General features: G+C 55.8%; 4 protein-coding genes across 4 annotated transcripts in view; 2 read left to right on the top strand and 2 right to left on the bottom strand.

Moving 5' to 3' along the window:
- PTSG_07464 (chaperone) overlaps positions 1–558 on the bottom strand; it is a 3,693-nt gene extending 3,135 nt beyond the window's left edge. The window contains exon 1 of the mRNA XM_004990912.1: positions 427–558. Coding sequence (XP_004990969.1) covers positions 427–465 — 39 coding nt within the window. The 5' untranslated portion in view covers positions 466–558. The remainder of the gene's footprint in view (positions 1–426) is intronic.
- A 161-nt stretch (positions 559–719) lies between these two features.
- Positions 720–7,047, top strand: PTSG_12589 (STE/STE20/FRAY protein kinase; the record flags this gene model as incomplete). Its single annotated transcript, XM_004990911.1, has 13 exons — positions 720–907; positions 1,123–1,223; positions 1,552–1,948; positions 2,125–2,186; positions 2,660–2,813; positions 3,056–3,100; positions 3,299–3,413; positions 3,652–3,802; positions 4,084–4,155; positions 4,299–4,397; positions 4,563–4,658; positions 4,855–4,932; positions 5,203–7,047. The coding sequence occupies exons 3-13, from the start codon at positions 1,855–1,857 to the stop codon at positions 7,045–7,047; spliced, it is 2,811 nt and encodes a 936-aa protein (XP_004990968.1). The 5' UTR covers positions 720–907; positions 1,123–1,223; positions 1,552–1,854.
- Positions 7,048–7,705: 658 nt separating this feature from the next.
- Positions 7,706–10,821, top strand: PTSG_07463 (uncharacterized protein; the record flags this gene model as incomplete). Its single annotated transcript, XM_004990910.1, has 8 exons — positions 7,706–8,114; positions 8,240–8,429; positions 8,528–8,749; positions 8,934–9,002; positions 9,233–9,366; positions 9,579–9,672; positions 10,006–10,102; positions 10,247–10,821. The coding sequence occupies exons 1-8, from the start codon at positions 7,999–8,001 to the stop codon at positions 10,819–10,821; spliced, it is 1,497 nt and encodes a 498-aa protein (XP_004990967.1). The 5' UTR covers positions 7,706–7,998.
- A 265-nt stretch (positions 10,822–11,086) lies between these two features.
- PTSG_07462 (uncharacterized protein) overlaps positions 11,087–13,356 on the bottom strand; it is a gene marked incomplete at both ends in the record, with an annotated part of 3,170 nt that continues 900 nt past the window's right edge. The window contains 3 exons of the mRNA XM_004990909.1: positions 11,087–11,156; positions 12,259–12,623; positions 12,816–12,941. Coding sequence (XP_004990966.1) covers positions 11,087–11,156; positions 12,259–12,623; positions 12,816–12,941 — 561 coding nt within the window. The remainder of the gene's footprint in view (positions 11,157–12,258; positions 12,624–12,815; positions 12,942–13,356) is intronic.

Here is a 13,356-nt window from a genome sequence, read left to right as displayed (position 1 = left end):
AGCTTAAGAATAGTTTGAAGCGTCTAGTCCCTTGCTCACTCTCTCTCTCATGTGGTAGCCTATAGACCAGCAAATTAACTAACCAGCTCTGCTCCCCTCCTTAACGAATAAAAAAGGCAGGTACACTGTTTGTGTGTGTGTGTGTGTGTGTGTGTGTGTGTGTGTGTGTGTGTGTGTGTGTGTGTGTGTGTGTGTGTGTGTGTGTAAGGGGGGGGGGTGTTGGGTGTGAGGGGGGTCGGTTATGAGGGGGCTGTCGTGGCGGGCACTCATAACCAACAACAAAGCAGAAGGAAGCCGCAACGACCAAGGACACAGGCAGCCACACGCGTCGGCAGGCAGAGCGCGTTCTTGGGGGAGCGCATGCAGGCATACCCACACCCACACGCACACCCAGAGAGCGCACGCACCCCCAGAGAGCGCACGCACCCCGAGCAGCTCGTAGTAGTCGATGTGGCCCTCACTCATGGTCGCGGTTTCTTCTGGAAATGGTTTGTGTGGCCAGAACACGCACACTCGGCGCCCATCACACACACAACACAACACAACACAACACAACACAACCAAGCACGCAAACAACTCACGCAACTACACCCCCTCCTCCTCGGTTCTTCGCGCAGCATCCCTCGCGAAATCAAATCAAACTTTGCCCTTGTTTTTTTTTGTGATGTCGATGCAGAAATCCGGAACTCGAAAATTTGCCGTATTTTACAATTTTTGCTGTTTGCTGGAAGCTTCCAGCGAATCGCGCCCCAACGCACCAGAAGAAAAAAAAAAATTAAATCCAGAGCAAGAAGGCAGACCAGCCAGACAAGCAAAAGTGTGCCTCGCTTCTTCTCTCCCCTTCTTCCTGTGTGTGGTGGTGCTCCCTGGCTTCCTTCTGCGTCTTTGGCAACACAGTCAAGCACAGGCAAGAGGAGGGTGGAAGGCGTGCTCGCTCAGTCGCTCTCTAGCTAGCTGGCTTGCTCGCTTCAGCACGCGTGCATACGAGAAGGCACCCAAAAGTGCATGCACCCCCTCCCACCAACACCCACACGCACATCCACAACCAACCAACCAACCAGCGTCCCTTGTTCCTTCTTGGTTTTGTGTGTGTTTGTTTGTGCGCCTGTGCGCTTTCTGCAGACGCGGTGGTTGCCGAGATCGTGCTGTGCTGTGCCTTACCTCTTCCTTCTTTTCGAAGAAGACAGCGCAAACCTTCGTCATCCTCCCCGCCTCACCAGCGCGTGAGTCATCTGTCGCCAAATCAGTCTTTTGAGGCATGAGTGTGGACAAACGTGTGTGTGTGTGTGGCGTGTGTGTGGCGTGTGTGTGGCGTGTGTGTGTGGGTTTGTGGCGACATGCTTCACACATCCCTTGCATCCGCTTCATATGCCCCTTCCTTCCTTCCTTCTTTCTTTCCTTCAGCTTAGTCTACTGTGTATCATCATCACCACCACCGTTGCCATTACCGATCCGCCCTCACCACTCGACTCACGACTTGCGCCCCCCCTTCCCCTTGGTGTTCTCCTTCTGATGTGTACGTCGGCCTTTGCATCATCACTTCGACTACAGCTTGCACGTTAGCACTGTTCTCGGAACCGTTGCTGACCAACAGTCAATCCCATCCTCCACACAGCTCACCTGCTGTCACAACCAACGTCTCTTATCACGACCAACTTGACCAAACCTGGCCCCTATCCCCCTCGATTGGCGCTGGATTCCACTCCGCTGTGCGGTTCCACGGCCTCTCCCCCCTTGCCGGTGACAGGAAGGGTCACGCAGGGCCAGCAGCAAGCCGCTCCGCCTCCACTCCGTCCCTTTTGTTGTCCTTGTGACTTGCAGAGTCATCTGTTGTGAGCCACCACTCAGCCAGACATGTCCAAGTCACCTCCGCCTGCCGATACCACAGACTCGGCCGTGGAGCCATGGCCCACCAACAAGGGCGCCTACACCAACAAGCGCGTCCTCGGTACGCGCACGCGCGTGTGTTTATGTGCGGTGTGTGTGTGTGGTGTGTGTGTGTGGGGGGGGGGAAGCGTAAGGGGGTGTGGAAGCTTAGGCGCGAGAGCCACACTTGACGTGTTTGTCGTTGCCTTGCCAGTGCTCACATGCGTGGTGGATTGCGATGTATCGCTACGTTTGTAGGGTCGGGATCCACGGCCAGCGTGCAAATTGCCACATGCGGCAACAGGCAGTGCGCTCTCAAGGTACCATGCGCTCATGCGCCAGTGTGCGTGCGCGTGTTTGTGATTCAAGCAGCAATGATGCCGCAGCTTGCGTGTGATGATGATGATGATGATGATGATGATGATGATGATGATGATGATGATGATGATGATGATGATGATGATGATGATGATGATGATGATGATGATGGTGAATGGCGGTGGTGGTGGGATTTTGTGCGTCGCAGCAGCAGTGGTGGTGATGATGATGATGATGATGATGATGATGATGATGATGATGATGATGATGATGATGATGATGATGATGATGATGATGATGCGGATACTGCTGGTCATCTTTACACAGCACTGCTACCATATGTGTCGTACCATGCTGCTCACACCACCACCACCACCACCACCACCACCACCAACCACCAACCACCACCACCACCACCACCAACCACCACCACCACCACTATCATTACCACCCCTCCCCCATACCAAACCCACAGATTATCAACCTTGAGTCTGAGGATGTTGACTTGACGGATGCCCAGCACGAGCTGATGATGATGCGTGGTCTGCGCCACGAAAACCTCCTCCAGCTCTTCACCTCCTTTGCCCACGAGACAAAACTCTACGTTGTCATGGAACTCTGCGAATACGGTCAGACGGCCCGTTCATGTGTGCGCTCATGTGTGCGTTAATGTATGCGTTGATGTGTGCATTGATGTGTGCTTGCACACGCTCGTGCGTTCATGATCTCGTGGGTGCACATGTTCGTACGAGCATGTGCTGTTGCAACTGGTCCGAACCTTGGCACTAACCTTGCTGCTGCCGCCATCTCACCTCGAACACCACCCCACGCCGCGCTTTCCCAACCATCAAACCGTTTCTGCTATCCACAGGCTCCTTTGCTGATGTTCTTCTGCAGATTGCACCTCCACGGCGAAGTGCGTGTGCACTCACACGACTGCGTTCACCTCCCTTCCATGACCCAAATGCACACTTTCCCCCTTTATGCCCGGTTTCTTGTCTTCACCCCTCGCATTGCACTATCATCACCACCTTCGCCACGACCACCACCACACCCGCACAACACCCTCACCATGTTCGTCACCACCCTCTCCACGCCGCCGCCCTCACGTCAGAGCTTCCGTCCACTGCGGACAAGACGGAGCTGATGGACGACCTGACTGTCGCCAACATTGCAAAGCAGGTCCTCGAAGGCCTCAACTACCTCCACTCAAACTTTGTCATCCACAGGTCCGCACCGTGCTGCCCGTGCCGCTGTTACGTGCATGCGTTGTGTTTGCGTGGATGCGTTGTGTTTGCGTGGATGCGTGTGCATGTGTGCATGTGTGCAAGCGCGTGCGTCGTGTGTTCGTACTTGACGATGCGATGCTGCCTCAGCTCTCCTTCCCCACATGCAATTCACCCCTCCCCCTCGGCTGCGTGCGTGTGTATGTACGGTGTGCACCCGACCATCACTCCACCGCCACAGAGATGTCAAGGCCGGCAACCTGCTGCTTGCTGAGGGCGGCGTTGTCAAGCTTGGCGACTTTGGCGTCAGCTCCCTCCTCGCCTCGAGCGTCACCGATGCCCTCGACAGGAAACACTTTCGCGAAACCGCAAAGCGCCGCGCTGCCGCCAAGGTCTGCTGCCTATGTTTGGTGACGGATCGACGTCATGTATTGATTGGTGCTTGTGATGTCGTGTCCGGTTGAAGAGGGGGAGGGGCTGTATTCTATGTTTATGTGTTTTTGCTTGTGTGTATGTGTATGTGTGTATGTGTGTATGTGTGTGTGTATGTCCGCGCATATGCACTTTGTGCGTAGCCGACGAGGTGTGCACGTGTGCCTTCAACTCCCTAACGTTACCACCGCTCCTTGGCCCTCATGTCTGATTGATCTCTTGGTCACGCGTCCCTCAACAGCAAACGTTTGAGGCGTCCAAGACAACGCTGGCCGGCACCCCTTGCTGGATGGCCCCAGAGATTCTCAACCAGGTACACCAAGAAACACGCACACACGCACCCCTGTACGCTGCTGCACACGTGTTGTGGACTAGATTTGGGTGGCTTTATGGCATTCGCCCATCCATGTCACGTTTAAACTGACGACCACGGCCACGCCCACGACTGCTGTTCAGAAACCCTACCGCTCCTCTGCTGACATCTGGAGTTTTGGCATCACCCTCGTCGAACTGGTCTCTGGCACAGCGCCATACGCAAGCCTCGACATGTCAATGGTGCGCGTATGCCTGTCTGTGTGTGTGCTGCATGTTTGTGTGGTGCGTGTGTGTGTGTGTGTGGTGCATGTTGTGTGTGTGTGTGTCTGTTCATCCATCTTCCTAGCCTTCCCACCGCCATCTCCCCCCTCACCACCATGCTCCCACACCCCTTCTTGTGTACAGATTCTTCGCAAAGCGGTTGAAGGGTACATTCCCGACCTTGACAACCTCGAACTGCTCACGGGCCGCCAATTCTCACCGTTTAAGTCTCTTCGAAAGGTCAGAAACACCATGCCGTGCTGTGCACGCGGTGTGAGTGTTTGTGCGGGTGCTCTGACCGGTGACAGCCTTGAATTGTTCTTCTATGGACACAAGCCACAAACACACACGCACACACTCACTCACATGCGTGCACGCCTTCTCTCTCTCTCTCATGAACCTTCACCTTTTCCACGTTTGCCGTTGTCCGCTGCAGCTGCTGAAGAAAGTGCTAGTGTACGATCCTGACAAACGGCCCACAGCTGCTGAACTCCTCAAGGCAGAATTCATCAAGGTATGGCGATAAGGATGATGATGATGATGGTGATGACGCGTGCGCGCACGCACACGCACACACACATACTCAGACACAGACGCACGCACAGACAGACAGACAAACAGACACAGACACCCCCCCCCACACAGACACACACAGACACACAAAGACGCACACTGAGACTGAACTCACACAAGCATCCTGCACGTGCTGCGTGTCTACGCCTCCCCTCCCCGGCTTATCGCCCACCCCCTATTCCTCCATGGCATCTCCTCTTGTTGCGAGCAGAAGGCATCGAAAGTGCCGTCGCAGTACCTGCAGGAGTCACTACTGCCCCACCTCACCCCCGTGCACGGCGAGATTGCGGCGTCAACCGTGCACCAGGCCACGGGCGCAGACACGGGGTGGGACTTTGGCGAGGACGACGAAGTGCAGGAGGCCCTGGCGGCGCTCAACCCGTACAGCAAGAAGTCGGCCGGCTCGAAGCAGCAGATGGATCAGCAGCAGCAGCAGCAGCAGCAGCAGCAGCAGCAACGTGAGGAGGGCAGTGAGACGGCGTCCAGCGGCCACAAGACCCCGACCCCCACGCCGCCAGCCACCCTCACCCCAGAGCAGCCACCAGCTGATGCTGCTGCTCCAACTGCCGAGCAGCCCACTGCCACCACTGGCACTGCCGCTCAACAGCAACAGCAGCAGCCTCAGTCTGTTGAACAGCCTGTGGCACAGCAGCCCGTGCAGCAGCAGCAGCAGCAGCAGCAGCAGCAACAACAACAACAACAACAGCAACCAGCACAGCAGCAACAGCCACAAGAGCAGCAGCCAGCACAGCAGCAGCAGCAGCAGCAGCCGGTTGAGCGAACGCCGTCCCAAGGGAGTGACATTGGGTCGCTCGCGTCGTCGGCGGACGGTGGTGAGTCACGGGCGTCCGGGCAGGTCACTTTCGACACCACCGTGTCCACCCCTTCCCCAGCGCCCTCAGCCACCGCCCCCGCCACCGCCCCCGCGGCTTCTGACGCCGTGCCACAGCAGCAGCCACCGCAGGAACAGCAGCAACAACAACAGCAGCCACCACAGCAGCAACAGCAGCAGGCCGTGGCGGCCCCGGAGCAGCCTGTGGTGCAGCAGCCCGTGCAAGCATCAACCACCTCCACGCCCGCAACAGTACAGGCACCGGCCACCCCAGGCCAGGCAGGGGCAGAGCAGCAGCAACAGCAGCAGGCCGGTGGTGGCAATGGCAGCGGCAACGGCAAGCCGCCGCTGATTATGGAGCAGGAAGCGCTTGGTGGGATCCAGCAGCACCTGCAGAAGCTGTGCAGCAACAAAGAGCTGGTGCCGGGCGACTACCAGTTCAACCTGCGCATCAGGAAACCCGAGGACAAGAAGATGTTCACGGTGACGTTCACCATCAACTGCCGCACGAGCGACGCGCTCGGCTTCACCAAGACGCTGGTCAGCTCGGGCTTCCTGCACGACATGAAGGACCAGATGGAGATGATTCGCGGCATGGATTTCCTCATCAACAGGCCAGAGGCGATTGCGTACCACTTTTGCGTGCACGGGCGCGAGGACCTGCCTGCCCTAAACACGCTCAACGTGAATTCGCTGCCGGACCGGGTGGCGGTGATTGTGCTTGTGCGGCACCTTCGGCTGGAGGAGCCGTGCAAGTCGCTGATACAGCGGGCGCAGGAGGCGAAGAAGAAGGAGAAGAAGCACAAGAAGCTCAAGAAGGAGAAGAAGGAGAAGGAAAAGAAGGAGAAGGAGGCCGCCGGACAGCAGCAGCAGCAGCAACAGGACCAGCAGGAGCACCAGGGTAATGAGCAACAGCAGGCACCACATCATCAACAACAACAAGCAGCTGAACAGGCACCACAACAGCAGGCACCACATCAACAACAACAACAAGCAGCTGAGCAGCCCCAAGCCCCACCACCCCAAGCAATGCAGCTCCAAGCCGCACCTCAGGAGGGTGACCCACAGCCTGGTGCCGGGCACCAGCAGCCGCCTGCGCAGGAATCGCAGAGCACCCCGACGCCCACACAGCAGGCAGTACCACCACAAGACGCACAGCAACAACCACAAGAGCAGCAACCACAAGAGCAGCAACCGCAACAGCAGCAGCCTCCTGCCGCGTAGCAGGCCTCTCATCTCCATGATGTGGCTCCTGTTTTTCGTGGTGATGATGACGTGTGCATGTGGCGATCAGCGAAGGCGCCATCCTTCCTCGTTTGGGTTTAACAACACTGGTTTCTTTTCCTTTCCTTTTCCCTTCCTTCCTCTTTCGGTCTTTTCTCTCACGCTCGCGCTCGCGCGCACCTTTGTCTCCTTTCCCCCCTTTCATCATCATCATCATCATCATCATCCTTGACTTTCTTTGTTTTTTTCTTCTTTTTGTAGTAGGGCTGTAGGTGTATGTCCAACACAAAAGCTAATTGCGGGAGTGGCGTTATTGTTGACGTATGTCGAGTGTGGTCGTCACGCAACCAGGCAGGCTTTGTCACTCGGCGCAGTGCGTGGTTCGGTTTCCTTTGTGATGCTGATGGTTGATGGAAGTTTATTTGACACGAGCTTGTTGTATGTTCGTGTGTGTGCATGTGTGTGTTCTGTTGTGTGTGTTTGTGTATGTGTTTGCGTTTGCGTGTGTGTTCCTGTTGTGTGTTGGTGTGTGTTGTTGTTTGTTTGTGTCGAGTGGGTGCGTGTGTTGTTTGTTTGTGTCGTGTGTGCGTGTGCGTGTGTGTTTTTGTGGAGTGTTGTGTTTTGTGTCTCACATCAATAAGACCATTTGCCATATCTCCAAGTACCTTTCTACAATCCAAACAAACCAAACCACGATGAAGACAACTCAACTTTGGGCCCGTTCACAGCGAGTAATTGTGGGTAGTTTTGGGTCGAATACTGCGTTCACGGCCACGCAATGTGGAGTAATTGGTTGATCCGACGTATTTGCAAATTACCATCCCCCGACTTGTGAAAGGGTGGTAATTTGGGGTAATGGCGCCGACGGTTGTGCGAAGTCCGGTAACGGTCAGTCGAACCTGTTGCACCGATCGAGCCAACTGAGGACGGTAACTGTCACCTTCCCCCAATATGAGCGTGTTTGGAGAGGGTACAGCCACGAGTACCCACGCCTTTGCTCGTCTACTCGTCTACGTCGCTGCACAGTACAAGCCACGACGGTCGTGGGAGCAGCGCACGTTTCCGAGGTACGCTTTGATCCCAGTATGCATGGCAAACTGCGTTGTATGGCTCTCCCGCATACTCATACACGCGCGCGCGTATGTGTGTGTGTGTGTCGCTCGTTCTTGTCGATGGTGCTGCCGTCCATTAGGCGCGAGAAGGACATCTTTGGCTTGCCAAATGAGACGTTTCGCCAGAACTTCCGTGTCACCAAGGATCAGTTCTGGGAGTTGCTTGATATCATTTCTCCGCACCTCCCCAAACGCCCTGGGACTGACGTGCCCGATCGCGTCGTCCTTGTCGGCCTGCTGTGGATGTTTGCTCACGGCTGCTCTCTTCAGGTGCGTGCGTGTTGCATGTTGTTCCCGTCGTTGATCTTTCCCGTAGGTACTTTGGCCACCTCGCTCACGTGTTGTTTCCGCACGTGTGCTTTGTTCAGGCTGTGCAGTTCTCAATTGGGATCAGCAAGTCCATGTGCAGTACGCACTTCCCCGCGTTCGCCAAGGCGATCATCGATGGACTCGACAACATCTCGTTTCCAACTGGGGAAGAGCTGAAGGAGGAACAGCGGCGATGGGCTCAGGATGACTTCCTCGAGGGCTGTGTCACGGCTGCCGATGGCGTGCACATCAGATACACCCCAACGACGAATGGCCACGAGGTCCGTGAATGACCTACAGTGCCCTGTACTCTATTCCCACTGCTTGCTTGGGCCTCTGCTCTGTGTCCCCATCGTGTCGTTCATTCATATAGCGCCCGCTCTCGTCTCACACCGCTCACGTCCGACACATGGCATGTGCCCACAACGTCGCACTTGCGCATACTTGTGTATGTGTGCGATACAGGAGCGTTGGCGAAACAGAAAGGGCTTCAAGTCCCAGAACGTCCTTGTTTGCGCCTCGTTTGACAGACAGGTTCGCTGTTCTTGTGCGTGCGTGTGTGTGTGTGTCTGTCTGTCTGTGTGTGTGTGTGTGTGTGTGTGTGTGTCTGTCTGTCTGTCTGTGTGTGTGTGTGTGTGTCTGTGTCTCTGTGTCTGTGTCTGTGCGATGTGTCTGTGCGATGTGTGTGTGTGTGCGAAGCTGTGCCGCCAATTACCGACCCAGGTCACCTCATAGCCTGCCATGATGCGCATCGCACCACAAAGATACAGCACGTCGTCGTTGGCTGTGAGGGCAGTTGCCACGACGCGAGTGTCGTGGCAACTGCTGACCTCACCTCCAAGCTGCCTGAAGGGAGCTTCGGACTATTCGACGCTGCCATGCGCCTGACCCATAAACGGTGAGTGGCCGCTCGCGTGTGTGTGAGAGTGTGTGCATGCGTGTGTCTGTGTGCATGCGTGTGTGAGAGTGTGTGCATGCGTGTGTCTGTGTGTGTCTGTGTGTGTGTTTGTGTCTGTGTGTGTCTGTGTGTGTCAATCGTGTTTGTGCGGTGTTTAAATCGGTGAAGCCTGTTGCCTCACACCGTATGTGTGCGCGGGCGTGTGCGTGTAGATGGCTGACGCCCATTCGTGGAGTCACCTATCACCTGGACACGTTCAAGTCCCGGGGAGGACCGCAGTCGGATGAGGAAATATTCAACTACATGGTAGGGTCCACGCATGTCGGCTGCACATGAGTGCACAAACACACACGCACATGCACACGCACATGCACACGCACATGCACACGCACATGCACACACACACACATGCACACACACACACATGCACACACATACGCACATACGCACACACACAAGCACGCACGCACACACAAGCACGCACGCACACACACGCACGCACACACAAGCACGCACGCACACACATGCATGCACACAAGCACACACATGCATGCACACAAGCACACACATGCATACATGCATTCACTGAAATGCATGCACACACGTGCATTGATACTCACATGCGCCTTGTTCCTCCAGCACGCTCGTAGGCGTTCCCGTGTGGAGGCCTGTTTCGGGATCCTGAAATCAAGATTCAGGATCCTGTATACAGGATTCTCCTCCTGCGAGGATACAGGTGAGAACCTCCCCCCCCCCATTCTCTTGTCCGTGTGCTGTCGGATGATCGGTTGTACCTGCTACGGTTGGCTCTAGTCATCACACTTATCTGCATTTGTACGCCCATTCATGTCGTGCCTTGTCAACCTTACCTTCTTTACAGCGCGGCTGTACATTGTCGCGTGTTGCGCATTGCATAACTTTCTACTTCGCCAGAAAGACGACGGAGCGGACTTTGTTGAACAGCTGTATCAGGATGAGACGCAAGCAAAGGAGGCACGCAAGCGCCACCGCAGGGAGAGGTTGTCAAAGGCTCAACAGGAAGCGGGTTGTGGTGACGACGGTGACGATGATGATGACGACGACGACGACGATGATGATGACGACGACGACGATGATGATGATGATGATGATGATGATGATGACGACGACGACGACGAATCGCACAGCAGCGCGGCGAATGGCAGCAGCAGAAGCCGAGGCAAGGAGACCTCAGCCAAGGTTGCCCGACGGCGCGCGTTGAAGTGGCAAGACGACCTCAAGAAAAAGGCCGTGCAGAACTACCGCGAGAGACAAGAGGAACCCGAGGCACAACGACCATACCGTTTCAGGGTCAGGCGCTCATTGCTTCCATTCATGCTTGCCATCGCGGCGCAACGACGGCCACAACAACAGCAACCGAGACAACAAGCGGGGAACCACGCCGCCAAACGCCCACACACCTTGCAGCTGTCGTGATTGCGCCAGTGCTGGTGTGTGTGCGTGTGTGCGTGTGTGCGTGTGTGCGTGTGCGCGCGTGTATGCGTCGACGTGGACGCAGTGTGTATGCAAGGTTGCGTGTGTAGATGTGCGTGTGGGCGTTGTTACATGAGTGCATGCTTTGGCGGGTAGTTCGTTCTATTACGCTCCGTCGTACACAGCAACAAATACAATGCCAACTCAGAGACACAACAGACATAGTCAAACCAGGTTGAATATGGAAGCAGAGACAGAAAGAGTGGTGTTAAGACGACTTCTTGTCCTGCCGGCGACGCAAGCTCCGCACGGCAGCCACGAGGGTCCCAATGCAGTCCCTGGGGCGCGAGCGTGCATGAGTGCGTGTGTGTGTGCGTACGTGTGAAAGTGTGTGTGTGCGCGCGTGCATGAGTGTGTGCGTGCATGAGTGTGTGCGTGTGCGCGTGCATGAGTGTGTGCGTGTGAGTGTGAGTGTGAGTGTATGAGTGCGTGCATGAGTGTGTGCGTGCATGAGTGTGTGCGTGTGCGCGTGCATGAGTGTGTGTGTGTGCGTGTGTGTGTGTGCGTACGTGTGAGAGTGTGTGTGTGTGCGCGCGTGCATGAGAGAGTGTGTGTGTGTGTGCGTGCGTGCATGAATGCGTGCATGAGTGTGTGCGTGTGAGTGTGCGTGTGAGTGTGAGTGTGTGTGTGTGCGTGAATGAGTGCGTGCGTGCATGAGTGTGTGCGTGTGAGTGTGTGTGCGTGAATGAGTGAGTGTGTGTGTGTGTGTGCGTGAATGAGTGCGTGCGTGAATGAGTGCGTGCGTGTCATGTGTGTGTGCGTGAATGAGTGTGTGTTGTGTGTGTGTGTGCGTGAATGAGTTGTGTGCGTTGAATGAGTGCGTGCGTGCATGAGTTGCGTGCGTGTGCATGAGTGCGGTGCGTGCATGTTTGTGTGCGTGCATGAGTGTGTGCGTGTGCGCGTGCATGAGTGTGTGTGTGTGCGTGTGTGTGTGTGTGCGTACGTGTGAGAGTGTGTGTGTGTGCGCGCGTGCATGAGAGTGTGTGTGTGTGTGCGTGCGTGCATGAATGCGTGCATGAGTGTGTGCGTGTGAGTGTGCGTGTGAGTGTGAGTGTGTGTGTGTGCGTGAATGAGTGCGTGCGTGCATGAGTGTGTGCGTGTGAGTGTGTGTGCGTGAATGAGTGAGTGTGTGTGTGTGTGTGCGTGAATGAGTGCGTGCGTGAATGAGTGCGTGCGTGCATGAGTGCGTGCGTGTGCATGAGTGCGTGCGTGCATGAGTGTGTGCGTGCATGAGTGTGTGCGTGTGCGCGTGCATGAGTGTGTGCGTGTGAGTGTGTGACTGTGCGTGCGAGTGCATTCGCGTAAGTGTGTGTGTGTGTGTGTGAGTGAGAGTGCGCGAACGAGAGTGTGTTTGTTGCCCTGCAAGAGCCCTCGCCACACCTGAGCTCCTTGTTGGTCTGGGCCTGCTCCTTGTTGGTCTTGGTCTGCTCCTCGATTGCCTTCGTCTGTGAGGCGATGAGGGCTGCAAACTGTTCCCGTGCGCTGGTCTGGGCCTTTTCCTGTTCCAGGACGTTGTTTAGCATCAACTGAAGCACGTCCGGAACATCAACCTCGCCTTGCGTCGTTTGCCTTGCTTGGCGTCGATGCGGGTCAAGGCCAGACTGGTCGCGGGCACCGTCCCGCGTGGCAACGTTGCCCTCAAAGAGGTGAGAAAGCGACGCGTACGACTGCTCCCCTAGGTCATCGTGGACTTGGCAAGCGCGTCGCAGCCTCTCGTCCGTGTTGCCTTGCGCCCGCAGCTCACCCTACAAGGCAGGCATGGCACGCAGCATCGCATTGAGAAGCGGAACATCGCACGGAAAAGTAGATTAAGGTGACAGCAGCAACAGCAGCAGCAACAACTTAAACAACAACTGAAACAACAACAACTGAAACAACAACAACAACAACAACAACAACAACAACAACAACAACAACAACAACAACAACAGCAGTACCACGAGCGTTGATGCTTGGCGCGATCCCGAACCAGAGGATGAAGTAGCTTGCACAGCGAACCGTGCTTCTTTGAACTGTTCCTTGAACTTTCGAGAAACTCGAATCCTACACCGCTCTCCCAACACCTTCGGTGTTTGTGGGAGGTCAAACAACGATCTGACAAAGTACACATAAGAAGACAGAAGTTGGCGCTAACCCCCCCCCCCCCCCCACACACACACAGACAAAGGCACACACACACACACACACAGACAAAGGACACACACACGCACGCACACACACACACACACAACCCCCGTCGGCGTCCAATGTACGACTGTACCGAAGCGTGTGCCTGGGAAGAGCAGATATGCTTTGCCGGCAAAAGTGCCCATCAACCGAGCCAGCTGCACCTTCTCTTCACCGCCGTCGCTGTCACCACGACCATGCTGCATGTCACCACCTCCAATGCTGCTGTAGCGAAGGCCGCAACTATCACCGTCAAAGCGTTCATCATCATCATAGTCATCGTCATCATCGAATGGCAGTTGGCTGTCCCCC

This window comes from Salpingoeca rosetta, assembly GCF_000188695.1.
Source record: "Salpingoeca rosetta unplaced genomic scaffold supercont1.22, whole genome shotgun sequence".
In the NCBI taxonomy this organism is placed as follows: Eukaryota; class Choanoflagellata; order Craspedida; family Salpingoecidae; genus Salpingoeca; species Salpingoeca rosetta.
The sequence above is the reverse complement of the archived record's forward strand: the minus strand, read 5'-3'. Positions and strand labels throughout refer to the sequence as shown.